The sequence below is a fragment of the Glycine soja genome, chromosome 11 (genome assembly GCF_004193775.1).
Source record: "Glycine soja cultivar W05 chromosome 11, ASM419377v2, whole genome shotgun sequence".
Taxonomy (NCBI): domain Eukaryota; kingdom Viridiplantae; phylum Streptophyta; class Magnoliopsida; order Fabales; family Fabaceae; genus Glycine; species Glycine soja.
Window position 1 is genome coordinate 31,949,039 of NC_041012.1, and position 20,296 is coordinate 31,969,334.

General features: G+C 36.1%; 2 protein-coding genes across 4 annotated transcripts; one reads left to right on the plus strand and one right to left on the minus strand.

The window, feature by feature from the left end:
* Window positions 1-3,147: 3,147 nt before the first annotated feature.
* Window positions 3,148-6,229, plus strand: LOC114373183 (protein FAR1-RELATED SEQUENCE 5-like). Its single transcript, XM_028330711.1, has 4 exons — window positions 3,148-3,237; window positions 4,666-4,776; window positions 5,069-5,208; window positions 5,287-6,229. The coding sequence occupies exons 1-4, from the start codon at window positions 3,148-3,150 to the stop codon at window positions 6,059-6,061; spliced, it is 1,116 nt and encodes a 371-aa protein (XP_028186512.1). The 3' UTR covers window positions 6,062-6,229.
* Window positions 6,230-10,207: 3,978 nt separating this feature from the next.
* LOC114376195 (B3 domain-containing transcription repressor VAL1-like) lies at window positions 10,208-18,734 on the minus strand. Of its 3 annotated transcripts, none has more exons than XM_028334171.1 (14): window positions 18,550-18,734; window positions 18,010-18,135; window positions 17,394-17,432; window positions 16,307-16,388; window positions 16,113-16,214; window positions 14,688-15,340; window positions 14,490-14,586; window positions 14,221-14,395; window positions 13,744-13,820; window positions 13,218-13,631; window positions 13,020-13,069; window positions 12,304-12,417; window positions 12,148-12,215; window positions 10,208-11,266 (listed from the first exon to the last, which is right to left on the minus strand). In XM_028334171.1, exons 2-14 carry the CDS (start codon window positions 18,111-18,113, stop codon window positions 10,506-10,508), a joined length of 2,736 nt encoding a protein of 911 aa, XP_028189972.1. In that variant the 5' UTR covers window positions 18,114-18,135; window positions 18,550-18,734; the 3' UTR covers window positions 10,208-10,505. The 3 variants fall into 3 exon arrangements, with proteins under 3 accessions (XP_028189972.1, XP_028189971.1, XP_028189970.1); XM_028334170.1 differs by having other exon boundaries at window positions 18,346-18,734; XM_028334169.1 differs by having other exon boundaries at window positions 18,335-18,733.
* Window positions 18,735-20,296: the final 1,562 nt, after the last annotated feature.

The window sequence follows — 20,296 nt, forward strand, 5'->3', positions numbered from 1 at the left end:
AGTGCATTCTGACTCTAAAAAATCAACATCAAGAGGTACAACACCCCGAAAATCAAAACCAGACTCAAATTCAAATTTACTCTCAGCATAAAAATCAGATACAGGATCAAATTCAAACTCAAATTCAGATTCATTGCATGAAAAATAACAAGTATGCAAATCAGATAAAAATGGATGTTTCCTACCATGAAGAGAATCAAAATCAAACATATAATCATCAACAATCTGATCAAGTATCTCAGCACGAAAAATAGAATGATCCTCAGATGGATGTTTCATGGCATCAAGAATATTAAAATGAACAACAATATCACCAAATTCCATAGACAATGTGCCAGCATAAACATCTATCTTGGTTCGGGCTGTTTTCATAAATGGCCTGCCTAAAATAATTGGAACTAAACCACGGGAAAATTCCTCTTCCATATCAAGAACATAAGAATCAGCAGGAAAGATAAGTTCACCAACCCGAACCAACAAATCCACTATGAAACCTACGGGGTAAGCAACACTTCTATTTGCCAAATGAATCACCACATCTGTAGATTGCAAAGGTCCAAGAGATAAAGAATTGAAAATGGACAGAGGCATGAAACTAACTGATGCTCTTAGATCTAGCATGGTATTCTCAAATTTGTTGTTCCCAATAATGCAAGGTATACAGAAAGTACTTGGGTCCTTACATTTTTCAGGAATGTGAGGAACAAATTTACCTATCAATGCTGACATATTTTTGCCCATGCTAATCCTTCCATTGCCTTTGAGCTTCCTTTTGTGGGTGCACAACTCCTTTAGAAACTTGGCATATCTTGGAATTTGCTTGAGGGCATCTAGCAGAGGTATGTTCACCCCTACTTTCCTGAAGGTCTCCAAGATCTCCTTATCCACTTCTTCCATCTTTTTGTTTGGAATTGCTCTAGGTGGGAATGGAAGAGGAATAGGAGGCTGCTGCAACTGCAAGTTAGAACTACTAGAAGAAGGTCCACCTGCATGGAAATTTTTGTTAGCTCCCTCATGATCATGAAGCTTTCTCTTTTGTGCAGTTGGCTCATCCTCTTTTTCAGGTATAGAATGAAGCTTGACAGGTTCAGGTGCAGGTGCTGCTACTGGTGGAGACACTTCAATTTGCTTGCCAGACCTCAAGGTGATGGCACTCACATTTTTTGGATTCTGCATAGTTTGTGAAGGCAATCTATCAGAATTTTTGGACTGAGCTTGGTTCAACTGAGTAGCCATCTGCCCCATCTGATTTGTCAGACTCTGAATGGAGGCTCTTATTTTTTTGCTGAAATTGCATATTCTGGATGGTCATTTGCCTCACTAACTCCTCTAACGAAGGTGTAGAAGGGGCCTCAGTTGCTTGTTGTCTTTGTTGTTGCTGCTACTGCTGCATTGGAGGTGGAACATATGGCCTGCTTGGACCAACAACATTTTGGAAAGGAGGGACAGGCTGTTGTTGTTATGGAGGGCTTGCCCATCTCAGATTTGGATGATTCTTCCAACCTGGATTGTATCTATTGCTTGAAAGATCATAATTATTCTGTTGTTGTTGGTTTTGCTACTGAGGATGTCTATTATAAATGTTTGCAGCATAAGCTTCAGGTTGCTCATTGACTCCAGATTGCTGCAAAGAAGGACAGAGATCCGTATGGTGATCTATAGAAGAACATAGACCACAAACTCTTGCAACAGGTGCAGATGCAGATTTCTGATTCATGGCAAGCTGAGCTACTAGGTTGACCAAGGCATCAAGTTTTCCCTCAAGCTTTTTATTTTCAGTAGATGAAGATAAATTTGTGGCCACCTCATGGACTCCTCTAAGGACAATAGCATCATTTCTTGCACTAAATTGTTGGGAGTTGGAAACCATCTTCTCAATCAGGTTCCTAGCATCAACAAGAGTCATATCACCAAGAGCTCCACCATTGGCAGGATCAATCATAATCCTCTCCATGTTGCAAAGTCCCTCATAGAAATATTGTAAAAGGAGTTGCTTAGAAATCTGGTGATGAGGACAACTTGCACACAATTTCTTGAATCTTTCCCAGTACTCATACAAGCTCTCTCCACTAAGTTGCCTGATGCCTGGAATGTCTCTTCTGATGGCAGTGGTCCTAGATGCGGGGAAGAATTTCTCCAAGAACACCCTCTTAAGGTCATCCCAGCTGGTAATGGACCTGGGAGCAAGGAAGTACAACCAATCTTTTGTCACTCCCTCTAGAGAATGAGGAAAAGCTTTTAGAAAGATATGATCTTCCTAGACATCAGGTGGTTTCATAGTGGAACAGACAATATGGAACTCCTTAAGATGCTTATAAGGGTCTTCACCTGCAAGACCATGAAACTTGGGCAACAAATGTATTAGTCTAGTCTTGAGAACATATGGAACATGATGGAAGCTTGCTTGTGGGGCTTCTATGGAGGCTGGATCTATGAGCTTCAATGAAGTTCTTTAATGGTGATTTTCCACCATGGAGATGCAGTGGAAGACAAAGGAGAATAGGTGAGAGGAGGCGCCATCCACTAGGGAATAAGCCATGAAAGAAGGAGTTTCACCACCAAGATGAGCCTTGGATAAGAAGTTTGGAGAGGATGCTTCAATGGAGGAAAAGAAAGAGGGAGAGAAAGAAAGAGGGGGGAGCACGAAATTGAAGGAAGAAAAAGGGAGAGAAGTTGAACTTTGAGTTGTGTCTCACAAGACTCTCATTCATCAAAGTTACAACAAGTGTTACACATACTTCCTTGAGAAGCTTTCATGAGAAAACTTCCTTGAGAAGCTTCTTTGAGAAAACTTCCTTGAGAAGCTAGAGCTTAACTACACACACCCCTCTCATAAATAAGCTCACCTCCTTAAGAAGATTCCTAAAGAAGCTAGAGCTTAGCTACACATACCTCTCTAATAGTTAAGCTCACCTCCTTGAGATGAGAAGCTAGAGCTTAGCTACACACCCTCTATAATAGCTAAGCTCACCCCCATGACAAAATACATGAAAATACAAAAAAATATCCCTACTACAAAGACTACTCAAAATGCCTCGAAATACAAGGCTAAAACCCTATACTACTAGAATGGCCAAAATACAAGGTCCAAACGAAGGAAAAACCTATTCTGATATTTACAAAGATAAGCGGGTTCATACTTAGCCCATGGGCTCAAAATCTACCCTAAGGCTCATGAGAACCCTAGGGCCTTCCCTTGGATCTCTGGCCCAATCTACTTGGAGTCTTCTATCCAATGCCCTTAGGGGGTAGGATTGCATCATTCCCTCCACCTTGGAAAGGATTTGACCTCAAATCTAGAGGTTCTTCGTACTCTGAGCTCCTTCCCTCAACACCTGTAAAAAGAACAAAAACATATGTATTAGTGGTGTTTGGTATGTTGAAGTAAGGTAAGGTCTAAAAACCCATTTCCGAGGAATCTTCCCATGAAGGAACATGGTTTCTCACCAACTCAATGAGTGGTGCTACAAGTATAAAAAAATATGGGACAAACCTTTTGTAAAAGTTTGTTAAGTCATGGAAGCCCCAAATTTTTCTTATACTTGGTGGAGTGGGTCACTCAGGAATGACCTTTATTCTCTTAGGGTTCATGGGAACCCCTTGATCACTATTTGAAAAATTAAGAAAAGTAACACAATAAAACATACTTTTTTCTGTATTTTCATATTGATTATTCCTACCAAAAAGTATGACAAACCTAAGGTGTCCCATATGAGTACCTAAGTTTGTATTGAAACTAAAAATAAGAACAAACCTACCTAATGGGTCCCTATGTACACACACCATGAAGATGTTAGGTGCACGAGTGATTTTACAAAAGAGGGTTGCACCACTCAAAACATTCATCATACCACCTATTTTAGGGACTTGGTGCCTAATAATACCTATTTTGGGCACCAACAAAGCACAAGGATTTAAGCTCTTGCGAACCAAACCCTCATCTAACAACTTCTTTACTTGAGGAATAAACTCAAGCCCAAGAGGTGTAGCAATGCTAGCAAGTGTCCTTTTACAAAAAAGAAAATGTGGAGGTTGTTTAAGAGGGAAAGTTTCTTTAATGTTTGTCTTTATTGTAAAATGAGTTTCCTTCTTAGATAACCTCTTGGAGGAGACACTTATCTCCTTACACTTCTCTTTAACCACTAATGGTTGTCCTTCTTCTTGGGGGTAGATTTTTTCACTAGATTTTTTCCCTTTTGCTTTTTCACTTTCACTAGAGGAAGGTGAAGTAGTAGCCTTATCTTGGCTACTATAAATGTCTTGGCCCCTCATAATCATGGTTTTTGTGGTGGGGCATTGAGAAGTAATGTGTCCTCTTCCAAGACATTTAAAGCACTTTATAGAGCTAGTTTTCTCTTGCATACTAGCCTTAGGGGCTTGATTTTCTATTGTCTTCCCCTTATTATCTTTGGGCATAGAAGGTGTCACCCCTAATATGCCTTGACCTTGGTCTTTCTTTGGATAAGAGTGAGAGTCATAAGATTTTAATGTAGACTTCTTTTTTAAGTTGTTGCACCCATTATTGCTGGTGCACCCAGCAAAGTTTTTAAATGGCAAAAATTCCCCTAACTTCTTTCTTCCTTAAAAATGAATTTTTTTTAAGAAAGGCATAGAACCTCCATTTTTGTTTTCTTTTCTTTCTCTCTTTTTCTCTATTTCGTTCAGCATTGCGTCTTATTCGTGAGGGTAGCAGCGTTGAGCGCAGCGGTGAAGGTGAAGGTACCGGCGTCGAGCGTTGCGATGATCGGTGGCGGAAAACGAGGTACACAGATGGTGGTATCTGTCGCGGACGTACGGACATCCTTCCGGATCAAGTTGATCCGTAAGTGCTTTACGGATCAACTTGATCCGGAAGCTGCTAAATACTCTTCCGGATCAAGTTGATCCGTAAGATACTTCCGGATCAAGTTGATCCATAAAGCACTTACGGATCAACTTGATCCGGAAGATACGGATCAAGTTGATCCGTAAGTGTATTATGTTTTGTATTTGTTGTTTTTTCATTTATTTTCCTTTTTTAAAAATTACTAATTTTTTTGTATGGCCATTTTTTGTTTGATTTGGTTAGATGGACGAAGATGAGTGGATGTATGAAATAATGTATGAACGAGCGAATATGGATTATGAAAATGCAGAATCATGTGGTGCGAATGAACCACATGTTGATTGTTCGGATGCGTTTAAGACTTCTCAGGTTATAATGTTAATGTTTGTCACATATTTAATAAAATGAATACTGGTAGAAAACTTAAATTATGTGGATTTTGTAGATGTTTGAGTGCCAAGAGGATGTTTGCGGTGGGCTCAATCTGTGGCTCATGAAAACGGATTTGTGGCGGTGATTTTAAGGTCGGACACAAACACAGGTAGTAGAGGAAGGACTACGTTTGTGTTAATTGGCTGTGAAAGGAGTGGCGAGTATAAGTGTAAGAAAAAAGAATTTATCAGAAGAGACACTGGGACTAGGAAATGTGGGTGTCCCTTCAAGCTTCGTTGCAAGCCAGTGGTTGGAGGAGAAGGTTGGATGGTGAAGTTGATTTGTGGAGTGCATAATCATGAATTGGCCAAGTCATTAGTTAAACATCCATATGCGGGACGATTAACTAAAGCTGAAAAAACACTTATTGCTGATATGACAAAGTCCATGGTGAAGCCAAGAAACATTCTGCTAACTCTGAAGGAACACAATGTCAATAGTTGTACGACCATTAAGCAGATATACAATGCAAGAAGTGCATTATGTTCTTCCATAAGAGGAAGCGATCTTGAAATGCAACATCTGATGAAGCTTCTTGAACGTGATCAATATATTTATTGGCACAGGATAAAGGATGAAGACGTGGTTCGTGATATCTTTTGGTGTCACCCTAATTCAGTGAAGTTAGTCAATGCATGTAATTTGGTGTTTTTGATAGACAGCACCTACAAAACAAACCGGTATAGATTTCCATTGCTCGATTTTGTTAGGGTGACACCGACTGGGATGACATTCTCTGCCGGTTTTGCATATGTGGAGGGTGAACGCGTTAATAATTTGGTATGGGCTTTACAACGCTTCTGAGACCTTTTTTTGAAGCGTGATGCCCTCCCTGGAGTTATTGTCACTGACAGAGACCAAGCATTGATGAATGCAGTGAAAGATGTATTCCCTGAATGCATAATTTTGTTGTGCATCTTTCACATAAACAAGAATGTGAAGGCCAAATGTAAATCACTAATTGCGCAAAAAAATGCTTGGGATTATGTCATGGATTGCTGGGGATCTCTGACTGATTGTCCTTCAGAACAGCAGTTTGATGAATGCTTGAAGAAGTTCGAAATAGCTTGCGCACCTTGGCCAATGTTTGTTGACTATGTCAAGGAAACATGGATAATACCACACAAGGAAAAAAAAAAATTTGCCTGGACTAATAAGGTGATGCACTTAGGAAACACAATAACAAACAGGTATGAAACTGTTCAACTATTTCTATTAATGTTGAAAAATTTATGAAATTGTATTATTGTATATGTTTATTTTTATTTGTGTATTTGAAATGTAGGGTTGAATCTGCTCACTCGTCTTTAAAAAGACTGTTACAAAATAGCATTGGAGACTTATGCAGTGTGTGGGATGCCATGAACAACATGATTACGTTGCAGCACACACAGATTAAAGCATCATTTGAAACAAGTACACATGTCGTTGGACATGTGTTCCAAAAAACCTTATACAGGAGGCTGCTTGGAATGGTTTCAAGGTATGCTTTAAATCAGATTGCTGCTGAATTAGAGCGTGTTCACTATGCTGGCAAGAATCCCTCAAGTTGTGGTTGCGTGGTGAGAACCACGCTTGGTCTTCCATGTGCTTGTGAGCTATCCAAATATGTTGGTGGTTGCATCCCACTTGATTCAATCCATATGTTCTAGAGGAGACTCAGTTTTTCAGACCAAGGGTTATCTGAGCCCGAGGTGGACATCAAGGACGTAATGGAAACAATATACCAAAAATTTGAAGAACTTGATGTTTGTGGCAAGTTTACTCTAAGAAGTAAACTTTGGGAAATTGCACACCCTGATCAGAATTCAATGTGTCCTCCTCCAGCAAAGGTTAACACAAAGGGGGCACCGAAGAAAACTACGAGCAGGAACCCAAGGTCAACAAAGCGTGATCCATCTTACTGAGAGTATGTAGATGCCTTTGAATCACAACAAAATAGCAATTTGTCGATGAGGCGTACTGCATCATCCTCTGAGCAACCGAATCGAAGAACAATGATGCCCATGTTGGACCAGTTTCAGCCATTTATGCACGACTTCATTGATAAGATTGTTGATGTCAAAGGTGATGGTAACTATGGATACCGGTCGGTTGCCGGTTTATTAGGTATTGGTCAAGACTCTTGGTCGGTGGTCCGCAACCATCTGCTTAAAGAACTTGCCAATTTCTCAGAAGATTATATCAAGCTCTTTGGTGACACGGAGAGATTTGAGGAATTAAGGATGTCACTACTTGTTGATGGGTTAACCAAGGTATGTAATTTATGTATTTGATTTTTAAGACTTTAGTTTGAAATTAAGTTTGACGTGTATATTTGTTTTATTCATGTGACAACGGATAAGTGGATGGATATAACGGACATGGAACATGTCATTGCATCAAGGTATAACGTAATTGTTGTATCCTTGTCTAAACAACAAAGCATGACATTCTTTCCCCTTAGAAGTCAACCGCTGGCAAATTCTTCATTGCATCGTATAATTTGTATCGATCATGTATATGACAATCATTTTGTTGAGGTACATTGTAGATATGAAGTGTTTTTTTTATGATTATGCAATGAGTTTTGTAGGATTGAGTTAACATTTTTTTCGCATACACAACAGGTTTATTTAAAATAACGTTGTCCCTTACCGCCTGTATCATTGTTATGGTCTAGCAATTGTCATCCGCAGGCGAAGTCATGGCCAAATCCATATATTAGCAAAATGCAGCATTACAAGAGCTTCGTGATGTTCAAAAGAGACTATGTTGACATAAATGATGATTGAACATGTAATTTATAAATGGCTGATCGTTTTGAACATGTAATTTATTTGTTACGTCCACAACAAAATTATTACTTAATTCTAAAAAAGCATGTATGATATATCGTTGTCTGAGTTGACTACACATTGTGGAAAATCGTGTATGATAAATTGTTGTCTGCATTAACATAAAGCGCGTGAAAGGACCTTGCACAGCATGACTACACATGCAGATCTGATGCAAGCTAAAGCATGTCATGTCATTCGTGTAGTTGACAACACATACAGAAAGCATGTGCATGCGTATTTTCAATCTTTAAAAAATGCAGCACTGATATTAAAACTCATCTATATATATGGCACAACCTAACCTTGTAAGAAAGCACAAGTATCAGTATCAACCCAAGTCTTACAAAAAACTATGGCATTCTTGGGAGACACAAGCAGTCAGACAGTTGTGAACTCCACATTAGGTTTTATTTTTCCAAATGGATCCATTGTTCACAACGACAGTGGTGTTTCCTTCCAAGCTTCCACTCCAGTTCCCATTCGAGTACCTAACGGGTGTGATTTTCAAACGTTAAAAACCAGAATACACAATACCCTTAAGCTAACCGACAAGCAATTTTTGGATGAAATTTACTACCGGCAGCCTTTCACGTATGCAGGTAATCAATTTCGGTTTCAATGTATGCAACTGAAAGATGATGCTGATGTTAACACAATGTTAATGTGTAATCATGAATTTTCGTTTGTTGGTCCGATTGAGTTATTATGTAGCATTGCTAGAACCCCAGATGGTATTTTAAACTTACTTGAAACTACTATGACCCCTACTCATGATGCCCTGCTATATTACAATGGGAGGTGGAACATGTCACGCCAAAATGAGTTTGTTGGTTACTCGTTCACAGAAAAAAAATCCCAAAAACTTTGACATTCCCACCGGATGTACCATGGATGAACTGAAGGATTTGATCAAGCAAGTTGCGCCTCGTGGGATTCCCCCTTATGGTGTTGGTGAAACACAAATGGTAAGGCGATTGTTTTTTCGGAAACCATGTCACCATGAGTATTCAGAAAAAGTTATAAAATTTGAAATAATTGAACTCAAAACCAACGAGGACGTGATGAAGGTGCTCATTGAGTCTAACTACTGAAAAAAGATTGGGTCAATAGAAATTTTAGTTGTTTTCAGTAAACCTGTACCGCAAATGGAAGACGAGTTGTCCTTATCGCAAAATTAGCATGAGTTAGTTGTAGTATTTGATGCAAATTTAATTTCGTTCGACTATGTTGAAGTTAATGTACTATTTGAATTCATGTATTGCATAATCATTTTCAATTACAAGAATCTCAAATAAAAAATTAATTATTTATAATAAATCAATATTTATAAATTTAATATAATTAATAAAATAAATATTTGTATAAATTATATTATAAAATAAATATCTTTAAAAATATAATTAATAAATTATTGTTTTTCCTCTTACGGATCAAGGTGATCCGTAAGCATCTTACGGTTCAACGTATGGATCACCTTGATTCGTACGAGGAAAAACAAGCAAGGACAATTTTATCATTTTGTTAGAATGTTGGGTGCACCAACAATAATGCTGGGTGCACCTAGCAACACCCTACTCATAGTATCACGAATCAAACTGTTGTGCAGGAGGTTTCCAAAAACCAACTCTCTCTCTGTTGCTGCCATCTGATTGATAAGGAATTATAAATGACAATGAGGGCTCCTTTAATATTTTCCTATATATTCTTTTATTAGTTGAAAATAATGAAGATTTTAACAGTTTTAGAATAAGACTAATTTGCCCTAAGTAGCTATGGATCCCAAGATAATTATAATTAGAGTAAATTACATGAAGTCTTTCTGAGATTTGCTCGTATTACATATGATATTCCTCCATTTTTTTACATTATTTTGAGTCCCCTTAGAGGTCCCTAAGAGGGGTTGGTACAAAACTTTTACACTTAAAGAGGGGGAGTCGATGTAACAAAAACCCAAAAATTATGGGGTTTTCAGTAGAGTTAAAAAACCTAAGGATATAAGTATAATAAAAACAAACCTCGAGAGAATCGGTGTAATTTACTATTATAATTATAAGAAATTACATGTTACTACAACTAAACTGTACCGTTACTGAAGTATAATCTTCACTCCTCACTCAACATACACCAAGCAAAATGTAAACTTTTTCCTATGTTTCATTCATATAACCGACAAACAAATACATTGTCAAAGAAAGAAATGTGCACGACCCACTTCCATGAAAAATAAAAATAAATAAATAAAAACTTCAAAGACAAACGATACAAAAAATTACATTATTTTTTTTATGAGAACGAACTATCTTTGACCACCCCTTTGAAAAAGAAGGAAAAATATATACTTTTGCGAGTGCAAGTAAGGAGAAATATCATAAAAAATTCCAGTAAAGAAACAAAAAAAGGTTTGAATATTAAAATAAATAACTAAATTGTTAAGAAAGATTGTTTTGACTCTGATTGGGTTGACTATGTACCTCATCCTTTCTTTCCTGGTTCCACACAATGGATGCAAAGCATCTTCCATCAGAGAAGTATCTCTGACCTTCTCCACTAGATTGAGGAGGAGTGTGCAAAGAAGAATTCTGACCAGTCTGCACTTCATTATTGAAGCTTCTTCTTAGGTCATTTTTGTCCATAAATTCTCCTACTGTATGGTTTGTTGCTGGTTCAAGATGACTAGACATGTTAAGTCCTGTGGTTTCCACTTGCATGTCTTCGCGGTTGGGATGAGAATTCAGATCGATCTGTCCAGTACTGGACTCACCCACCTGATGTTGACTTTTGTTTAGTCCCACCTCTTTCTCCAACCGACTTGTATCGTCCCTCGGTGCTCCGTTGGTATCCGGCTCATCTTTCAGGAGAGTTTGGTCTTTTTGGGCAGTATCTGCTTCGCGTTCAGATTGCCGTTTCTTCTTCCTTAGCATGAGGGTTTTGAACCGGCGCTTCACGGTCATGCACACGTTGCACGTACAGGTTGGCTTATGCCTCCCCTTTCCACTTGGTGGCTGAATGCATACGATGCAAGAGCAGCCGGGACGGTGTCTAGGATGTTTGGTGGTGGCTCCAGCTGATGACTCGGCAGTGTCAACAAGATTTTCTCCAAGGACAGCTGCACTGGCAAGGGCATCCAGGCCAGAAGCCTCGTGTTCTTGGATTGACTTGCTGCTTTCTGCAATTCGCCGCTTTTTAAAATCTGTGAAGCATTAAGCATAGCAGAAAGATTCAGGAATTATTATGTTAACCATCCAAGAAAAATAGAATACAACAGTCATAGTCCAATCAGCTAGATCAAAGGGAAGGAACAGAGTGACAGCAAAGAACTCATTTTGGTTTTGGAAATAAAACTGCAGTATAAATAGCAATTGAGATTTCCACCACCAAAGTAGCCACTACAAACATGGTGTGAAACATGAAAGACTTCACCCAAAACAGACAAGGTTATAAAAGCCTAGCAACTAATATGTAAAACCACAAATGGAATCTAAGAATAGAATTTGATAAGAATTACCTCCGGTTCTTTATATAAAACAAATAACTAACTCATCAAGGCCAATAAAAATATATTTAGTTAATTTTAATTAGTAAAGTCATAAATTTAAATTTATTTCAAAAATATAATAATATTAAAACAGTTTAAGTAGTGGTTATATTTAATGAACTAGTCATAATTCGAGATGATCTTTATCACCAATGAATGCGGCTTGTATTGTTAATGGGCTAATGAATGCATCCACTTGCATGGGAAATGAGTGAATATCACATTAATAGACTTCCCAATAAATCAAAGATATAAAAGGAAATTGGCAATTAATACATCTAAAAATGAGTCATGTTTTTTATAATTAAAATGAAAAAAATGCACTCTTTGAATTTTATGTAAAGGGCCACCGGGGGTAGGATTATATCAATGCTAACATCATTCAACACATCCAGATGATGTTATGAATGCAGAGCTTGCATAGACACGTCATACATTTTTTAAATTCAATCAATTGTACAGCAACATCAACCTCAGCCATATCCCAAACATGACAGACACAGAGTTTATACAAAACACGGATATCAAGATCACACCTTTGTTGGTTTTCAGAAGATTTTCTAATTCCTTTGAACTTAACTCCTCCGGCACAGAGCATGAACACCTTAAAAAAGAATGCCCACAATAAGAATTGTAAATTATTTTATCACTATCTCATATAATGAAGTGGTCTTAAAATAACATTGGAGCACCTGCTTGAATCCCAAACATTTTCAGAACATGTCCACTTGGGAGGAAGAAGAGCATCAACGGGCAGCTTTCGCCATTTAGAGCAATCATCACACTGAGCCCATTGTTCCTTCCCCCTGGATAACAAGTTAAAAATTTGCTAACATCAATATGACAAGTCCAAATGCTCTTGTGGAGAATAACTAAGATCTAATGCCTGATTATGATATAAAATTCTTGCATCGGCAGACATGGATCCAGGAAAGGCTTAATTACTATTTTGGTTTTCTAATTTCTTTTTTAAGTTCAATTTGATCCTCTTATTACTAAAAAGTTCAATTAGGTTCTCTAACTTTTAAATCTGGTTCAATTTGGTCCCATTTTTCTTCCATCTACTACAAAATAAAATATATCAAATTTGATTTTAAATAGGACGAACCCATTTTATAAAATAAGGGACCTAATTGAAACTTCTAAAATAAAAGGACCTAATAGAAACACTTTTAAAAATTTGAGGACATAATTGAGCCTTTTATAATAAAAGGATTAAATTGAACTTTAAAAATAAATTAGAGGATCAAAATAGTAATTAAGCCATCCAGGAAAATACCAAACTTATCAGCTGGATGAACAAATTCACAGTAAAGACTAACTCCAAGTGATAAACAAGTAGTAACCAGTTAAGACATCCTACTGTACGAAATACAATGCCAAATAAGCAAAAAAATTGGATTCTTACCCAGATGAACAGGCACTGAATATAGTTCTCTTTCCAAAAACAGGGGGTTCCTAAATGAAATGAAGCATATACATGACATAGATTAGCCAGGGCAAAGAAAGTTGAACAAGATTCTCCAAACTACATCATTCCAATTAACCTCATAATAGCTAACCTACCAAATATAAATATGGACTGAATTGATACGGTTTCACTTACATCATATTCTTCGAATACTTGGTCCTCAATTGTGACAATGTTTGGCTTGACACTAGGAGGAGGACGAAGCAAATCTTGTGCTTCTTCCCATGTAAGTTTCAACTCCATGGCATCTTCATTATCAATTAGCAACCTCTTACTTTTAGGCCCAATATTGCGAGTCCTCTTCTTCTCTAAAACCGAAATTTGTTGTTGTGGTGAACTGCTGTTTGTCATCTCATTATTTTCAGTTTTAAGCAATCCAGCAGTTCCAGTACCCAAGTGCAGATGTTCTGTATGTCCATTTAAGTGAGTTTCAACATTCCCTGTCAATGAATGGAGAAGATTGGCATGATTACTTCCTGATGGCAGATTCTCAGTACCAGAAGAGATGGTTCCCTTTGCTGAATTAGATTGTGCAGATGTGGAGGCATCCTGTTTAAACAATAGCCATTTATCATATTCACCAACAGAAATAATAATAATAATAAAGATGTATTATTCAAAGAAGAGGCCACACATGGTAAAATGGAAATTGTATCACAACCTGTGTATCTGTAGAATTTGATGCTTTTCTGAAACCCATAACTAGTTTGCCTCCAGGATCTATCCGACTAAATGTTACTGCATAAAAGCATCATATAAAAGAATAGTAGCTTCAGATTTGCAAGACATATTAGCCTCAAAGAATATCTGAAGTTTGACCCTACATAGTAACCAATAAATTATGTCAAGATATCAATTCTAAAAGGCATGAATTCTTCTATTTGTCTTGAAAAGATCATTGGAATAATATTTGTAACACACAACTAGCCCCATCTAAGGGTTATATGTAACTACGATTACAAATTAAAAAGAAAAAAAAAAGCTACAAGATGTTTTTTTTGGGATAATAGAAAATATAAAATGATATATTACTACAAAAACACACATTTCATATAAAATTTGATATAAATAAAAATTCAAGTTCAAAATTGCAATGCAATAGGTATGTGCAAGGTTTTTTCCCTAACTTGATTCATACCAGTATCACCAGCACATAATTGCATGGCCTGTATGCAAGGGGTCACACCCTCCAATACATACATCCTGCTGTTGTTATTAGGCCAAAATCTGAACTGAAATGTCCACTCATTCCCCTTCACATCTTGCATTCGCAAAGGAACACCTTCAGATTGTGAAATAGGAGGAAAATATGCCTGCAATTCACATGCCAGTTTGTATGATGTTCAGCAATTACATGGTGAAGAGATTGTATTACAAATTCAAAGAAAATCAAACTCCAAAAAATACCTCAGCACAGGCTTTTGGGAGAACAAGACGGCCAATTCGACCTGCGTCACTGGCACTCAACACCTTCTCAAATAATGGCACTACAGTGGATTTCAAACTGTTATCACACATTAAGGGAAACTACTGATAAACCAACTTTATACAATCAGAGTCAATTATATATGTTCAAGACAACCCAAAAAAAAATATAAAGGATACTCTCCAGCCAATCGCTCCAGCTCTTGATCAGTAATCCTCGGCCAATATCGGGGAAGTAACTGATTCTTGCCCCTGCCATCTGCAGGTGGCCGAGCAACACGTGATTGAGAAATTGCACCTTTATCTGTCTCCACATTCATGGTAAGCCCACTCTTCAATGGTTTAGGACATATAGGGCGAGATCTTTGAAAGGGAGGAGATGTTTTTCCCTCGAGTCTTCCTTCTACAGCCTCTCCAGCAGAAGGTGGGACGGAGTCGTTCCCTGATGCATTTCCCAGATACATACTGAAAGATGGCTGTGCATTTGATTCATGCATGTTTTTAATCTCCCATGTTGACCTATTATTTTCTAACGTAGCAAATGTCAATGACTGAACGGATGGTTTCCTCACATTTGAAAATCCAATGTCCCCTTCCCTGAATGAACACTTGGCTTCTTGGTTGTTTTGCCCATGATGTGCAATTATGCCATCACTTTGAGCATGATTCCAGTGGCTGGATTCACTAGCTTCAATAATTTTGCAGAATTGCATAAGTTTTCCTTCATCAACACCACCCACAAGCAGTCTTCCATCAAAATGAGCAGAATGCCGATCACTCGCATTATTTTTTATTGACGAAACTGACACATTTGGATTTTCAGTATTCCTCATCTGCAGAAAAACACCAAAGGAACCCATGAAACCTTGTCAGAGAATAATAAAAAAGTACACCTAAGTCAACCGTCTTCTAAATTCTAGCCAACTACATGTGTCAAATAACTGCACTAATAGAATACCAAGGCACAGGATCACTAAAAAGAACCAACAAGCAAGCAGCAACAATATGCTGAACAAAATTAGAAAAATATTCTATACCCAAAGATTGAGGTCTTTCTAATGATCATTTTCATATAGGAATCTTTCATATCAGAAGCATATCATGCACTCCATACAGATGATGAGCCAAAAGTACGGCGTCAGACATATGGATACTTGTACAATAACAGAGAAAGCACAATTAATCAATCATTGCTGAAGTAATGCCACCGCTTGTGAATAGATATCCATCCCATACATTTAAAAGCCACATAAAAACATAATACAAAAAACCAAAAAGCTACACATTTAAGTAGCAGGCAACCATTTTAATTACATATTCTAAGAGACAATAGTATATCACTAATATTGGACTATTGACATTATCATCTCTGCGTCTTCTATAACAAACAGCCACAACTCACAAAAAACTAATACTAGATACCAATATTCCATTCGATGATGTAATGAAAATTTAGACAACAATGATTAAAAAGTGAGATTCCAGAAACAAGATTTAGCAACAAATGAGACAATGTAAAACCTATTCCATTAAACAGATAATAACAATAAATAATTACTAGGTGAAACCAAAATTTAAGCTGGAAAATATCCAGATTAAACTTACCATACTAAGTTGGGTAGTATTTACACAGCTGACACAACCTATGCCACCAAAGTCAAGATACCCGAACAAAGATCTAGATACTATGCATCCACTGTGGATAGGCTGCCAAACCAAATCAAATTGACTTCGATGACCAAAGGAGAGAAAGAGAATACCTAAAATAGAATTTATATTAAAATAAATTATCACTTTACCTTGTTGCAAAAGTTACACTCCCTCCAACCAGTTTGTTGGCGGTGGAATTTATTACAGAAAACTGAATTCTCGTAGGCAGATCTAAAGCATGTGGAAGACATGTTAAGGATTTCCAAGTGGTAAATATAAAGAATCAATAAATGAATTATTACTAATCAAAATGCACGGCAACTGGCAAGGTTGCCAAAAGGTATAACAGAGGGAAGAAATGAGCAGAGAGAAAAAAATATCACATCACCTAGAGAAAACTTCAATAAGAAAACTAAACCTAAGATTGATTTAAGTTGGTGAAATTTTTATAGGAAAAATATCCTTAGTCAAAAGTGGAAGGTGCACTTTGCAGAGAAAAGTGTGGAGTTGATCAATAATCATAGGAAAATATTTTTTTTTTAAACAAAATATAAGCATTTAAAAAAAATAAGGACACAACTTATTAATCAATAATCATAGGAAAATCTGATTTTCAAATTATCGATTACCATTTACACTCAACTCTGTCAAGGAGCAGGATGCATCATTAAAGAGAGAAAAGGTACTTCACATGAGAAGCAAGAAACATGGCATCAAAACTGCAGCAGCTAGCTAGAATTTTATGAAATTATACCATAAAAAATATAAGTGTAAGAAACATTTACTAAAACTTACACTAAATAGAGTCAGTTAGATATATATACATAAGTATAAGTACATCACACGAATCAAAAAATCCTCATCATTATGAGGGATAAAATAAATGTTTTTTTATCGTAAACAATAACACCTACGACCAGGATTACCAACTTAAAGAGTTATGCTAGAATCGTGGTTTTAAAAACGGTCTGTGGCCACAATTTGGACGCAATGTCAAGGTTTTGGGGTTCACCACATCCGTATTGTGGCTGCATCAGCCACATTTACTTGCAATTTCCAGCAATGTCAAGGATTGCAACAAAACCACAGCCACAATTTAAAACCTAGGCTAGAATAGTAGAACTATAATAAAATATTGAGAATGAATCAATCAAGCCTTTATTGCAATTACATTAAGGAGAAAAACAAGATATTTGCCACATTAGTATATCTAAATTACAACATTATGCCACTTACAACCGGTCAAGGATGTCACCCTTCCACTCCTCCATAAATCTAGCATCACAGAAATAGGCCAAAACATTGGTCAACAAAATTATATTATGAAATAAAAATTAAAAAATATATAATTTATTTTTTACTATAACAATTAAGAATTCTCATTTCACAATCCTTGTGACCAGAACACCCTAGCCAAGTCATTCTCTATAAATATTTCCCAATCTAGCTACATTGATCCTCGCCCTCAATCAACAACAATTTCATATGGTCATAGAATTAGTAAATAGTTTTACGTACTATAAATATAAATATTATTATCCTCTGAATTGGGCACTTAATGCTATTCTTATTCACGCCAATGCCACTTGTTCCTTAATATTACACACACACTTAAAACCAGAAAATCACGGGAAGGGAAAATAAAAATAAGACCAAACCTTAAAATTACAATTGGAACCCCCCACGAGATTAATTACATCAAAATCAAAACCCAAAAAGATCTCTGATTTTGAAAACAGAATCAATATGAACGTGTCCCAAAATCATAATCCCCAAAACTACCCTTTGCAACATCCAATCCCCCCAAAACAAACGAATCGACGAAATTCAAAGCAAAAGGACTCAAATTTACCCGCACTTGCAGCATAGTTGAGCGAATCCACCAGATCGCAGAGGCCACCCCTTTCTCCATTCGTGAGTGCACGAACCATTCACAACGCAAATGTCGGAACCCATTAATCCAAATTGCAAAATTCCACTGCCAAATACACACAATCCAAAACCCAAATCAAAATCAAAAACCCTAAACCAAAAACCACAACAACAAAAAATTTAGACCTATCACACACTAAAATTACCCAGAGTCCATACATACCCATGCACAAAGTTTCAAGATTCACAAAGGGGAAAAACCAAAGGGTAGTAAAAAAACAAAACCCCAGAACCAAAAAACCAACCTTTATCTCACCCCAAATGAAAAACAACAAATGGGTCGTTCACATGAACGAAAGAGAACCCAACTTTGCAGTGCTAGCTATCAAATCTATCACCTCAAATCTCAAGAACCACACGCATCTTACATTAGCACTTAGCTGAAGAAGAAGAGAAGCAAAGCAACGAAGAAAAACAGAGAGAAATCACTCAAATCAGCGTAAGGCAATGGAAATTTGACCTGGGGTTTTAGAGAGAGAAAACGAGGCGTGTGTGTCTGTAGAGAGAGAAAGTGATGAGAGAGAAAGAGAGAGAGAGGAAAGAGAGAGTGTGTGTGCATGCAAAGCAACAGATGCATAAAATGCATGCACGACACTTGAAGACATATAACACACACAAACACACCACCGCTAAAACCTTAACGCACACAAGTTGTTCATTTTTCTCTTTCGTTTTTTTTTTTTTTTTACTATGTTTTCACTTCGGGGACATTGATACCCTCACCCACGGATTTCGGGGGTGTCTCTTTGTGACTGGATTTGAACAACGCTTCTCACCCCGCGTTGTATATGTGTTAGGTGAAACATGTATCCGTGCTTGCACATGTACCTGAGGTAACATTTTTAAAAATTAAAACAAAAGGTATAAAATAAAAAAAAGGTTATATTAGCATTATTAGCCATCAAAAGTTTGGATCAATTGTCATAGAAAATTAATTAAAGATTTGAGGTTCGAGTATTAAATTTGCAGATGCTTAGAATAATTTTAGAAAAAAATTTATTGTTTATAGTGATTATACCTATTTCAATAATATATATATATATATATATATATATATATCTAAAAATAAAATAAAAATATTAGCATTTATTATTTTTAAATATGAGTTGTTCGGGTAATGGACTCAAAAATATTTAAAAATTGAAATTATTAATGATGGGCAATGAAACTAAAAGGTTTTAGTTGTGAAATCCACGTGAAAGTTAATGCTGTTCCTTCTTTCCTCTTACCTACTATTATCTGCTAATTGTTGTAGGAAGTTTAATTTTACTCGTTATACGTAGTGTAATTTTTTTTATTTTTTTTTTTTGCGGATACACGTTATGTAATGTTACTACGTTGATACGCAGATTCATGAATCTTGAGTTTAGCTTGAATTAAATTTATCGAAATTTATAATCATGATCTAATTAATGATTAGGTTAACTTCATATTTAACCTAGGTCTCAAGTATTAGTGTGTAAAATTTAATATATATCATGTGAAAAAGATGTGACTTATTAGAGATTAATAAATAAATAAATAAATAAATAATTAATTAATTATAGACTAAGCGGTAAATGAATGGTAGGTTTAATTGAAATAATTTTTAAAGATAACTATTAAATAAGATCTTCTTCATATTAAAGTATTCTCTAAATCATAATTACTATCATAAAAGATAAAGAGAATAAAAATAAGAGTTAAAAGAAATGAAAATTTGTTTTTCTTGTCTTTAAAAAATCAAAATATACTAAAGAAAAATATTATTATGAATAAATACATATTAATTATCTATTATTTGTAAAAATTATATATTTTAAGATTATGTTTGTTTTTTTTATTATGATGATTATTAAAAAAGACTTTATTCAAATATTATTATCATTATAGTACAAGAATATTAATTTAAGGATGGGAATTGGAAGCTTCATTCTCTACTTATGAGAATTCCGGATGAGAGGTTATTCAATAAATTAAAACCATGCACCCCTACACTTAAATCACTGTATTTCTATGGATTCAAACCACAAATCTATGTTATGTAATTTTTATATTTATTTACTGATTGGACGTGAAAATACCATGTGCAATTGTGCATTTTTAATTGTTACCTCAAAACACATTCTTTACCATGACTTCAGCTTTATTCATAAATTCGGTTTAACATAGTCATGTTTGTGGTAAGGTAAATTCTTGTTTTCTTACAATTTTCATCTAATGTTATT

What these genes read in the sequence shown, in the direction of transcription:
- LOC114373183 (XM_028330711.1), top strand. Translation starts at nt 3,148, where the DNA reads ATGGGCTCAAAATCTACCCTAAGGCTCATGAGAACCCTAGGGCCTTCC. An exon ending in CTTGGAGTCTTCTATCCAAT is followed by an intron (nt 3,238 to 4,665) that starts GCCCTTAGGGGG and finishes TATTTCGTTCAG; the next exon opens with CATTGCGTCTTATTCGTGAG. An exon ending in AACGAGGTACACAGATGGTG is followed by an intron (nt 4,777 to 5,068) that starts GTATCTGTCGCG and finishes TGATTTGGTTAG; the next exon opens with ATGGACGAAGATGAGTGGAT.
- LOC114376195 (XM_028334171.1), bottom strand. Translation starts at nt 18,113, where the DNA reads ATGGGTTCCGACATTTGCGTTGTGAATGGTTCGTGCACTCACGAATGG. An exon ending in GGTGACATCCTTGACCGGTT is followed by an intron (nt 16,389 to 17,393) that starts GTAAGTGGCATA and finishes CACATGCTTTAG; the next exon opens with ATCTGCCTACGAGAATTCAG. An exon ending in TTCAGTGCCTGTTCATCTGG is followed by an intron (nt 12,418 to 13,019) that starts GTAAGAATCCAA and finishes CTTGTTATCCAG; the next exon opens with GGGGAAGGAACAATGGGCTC.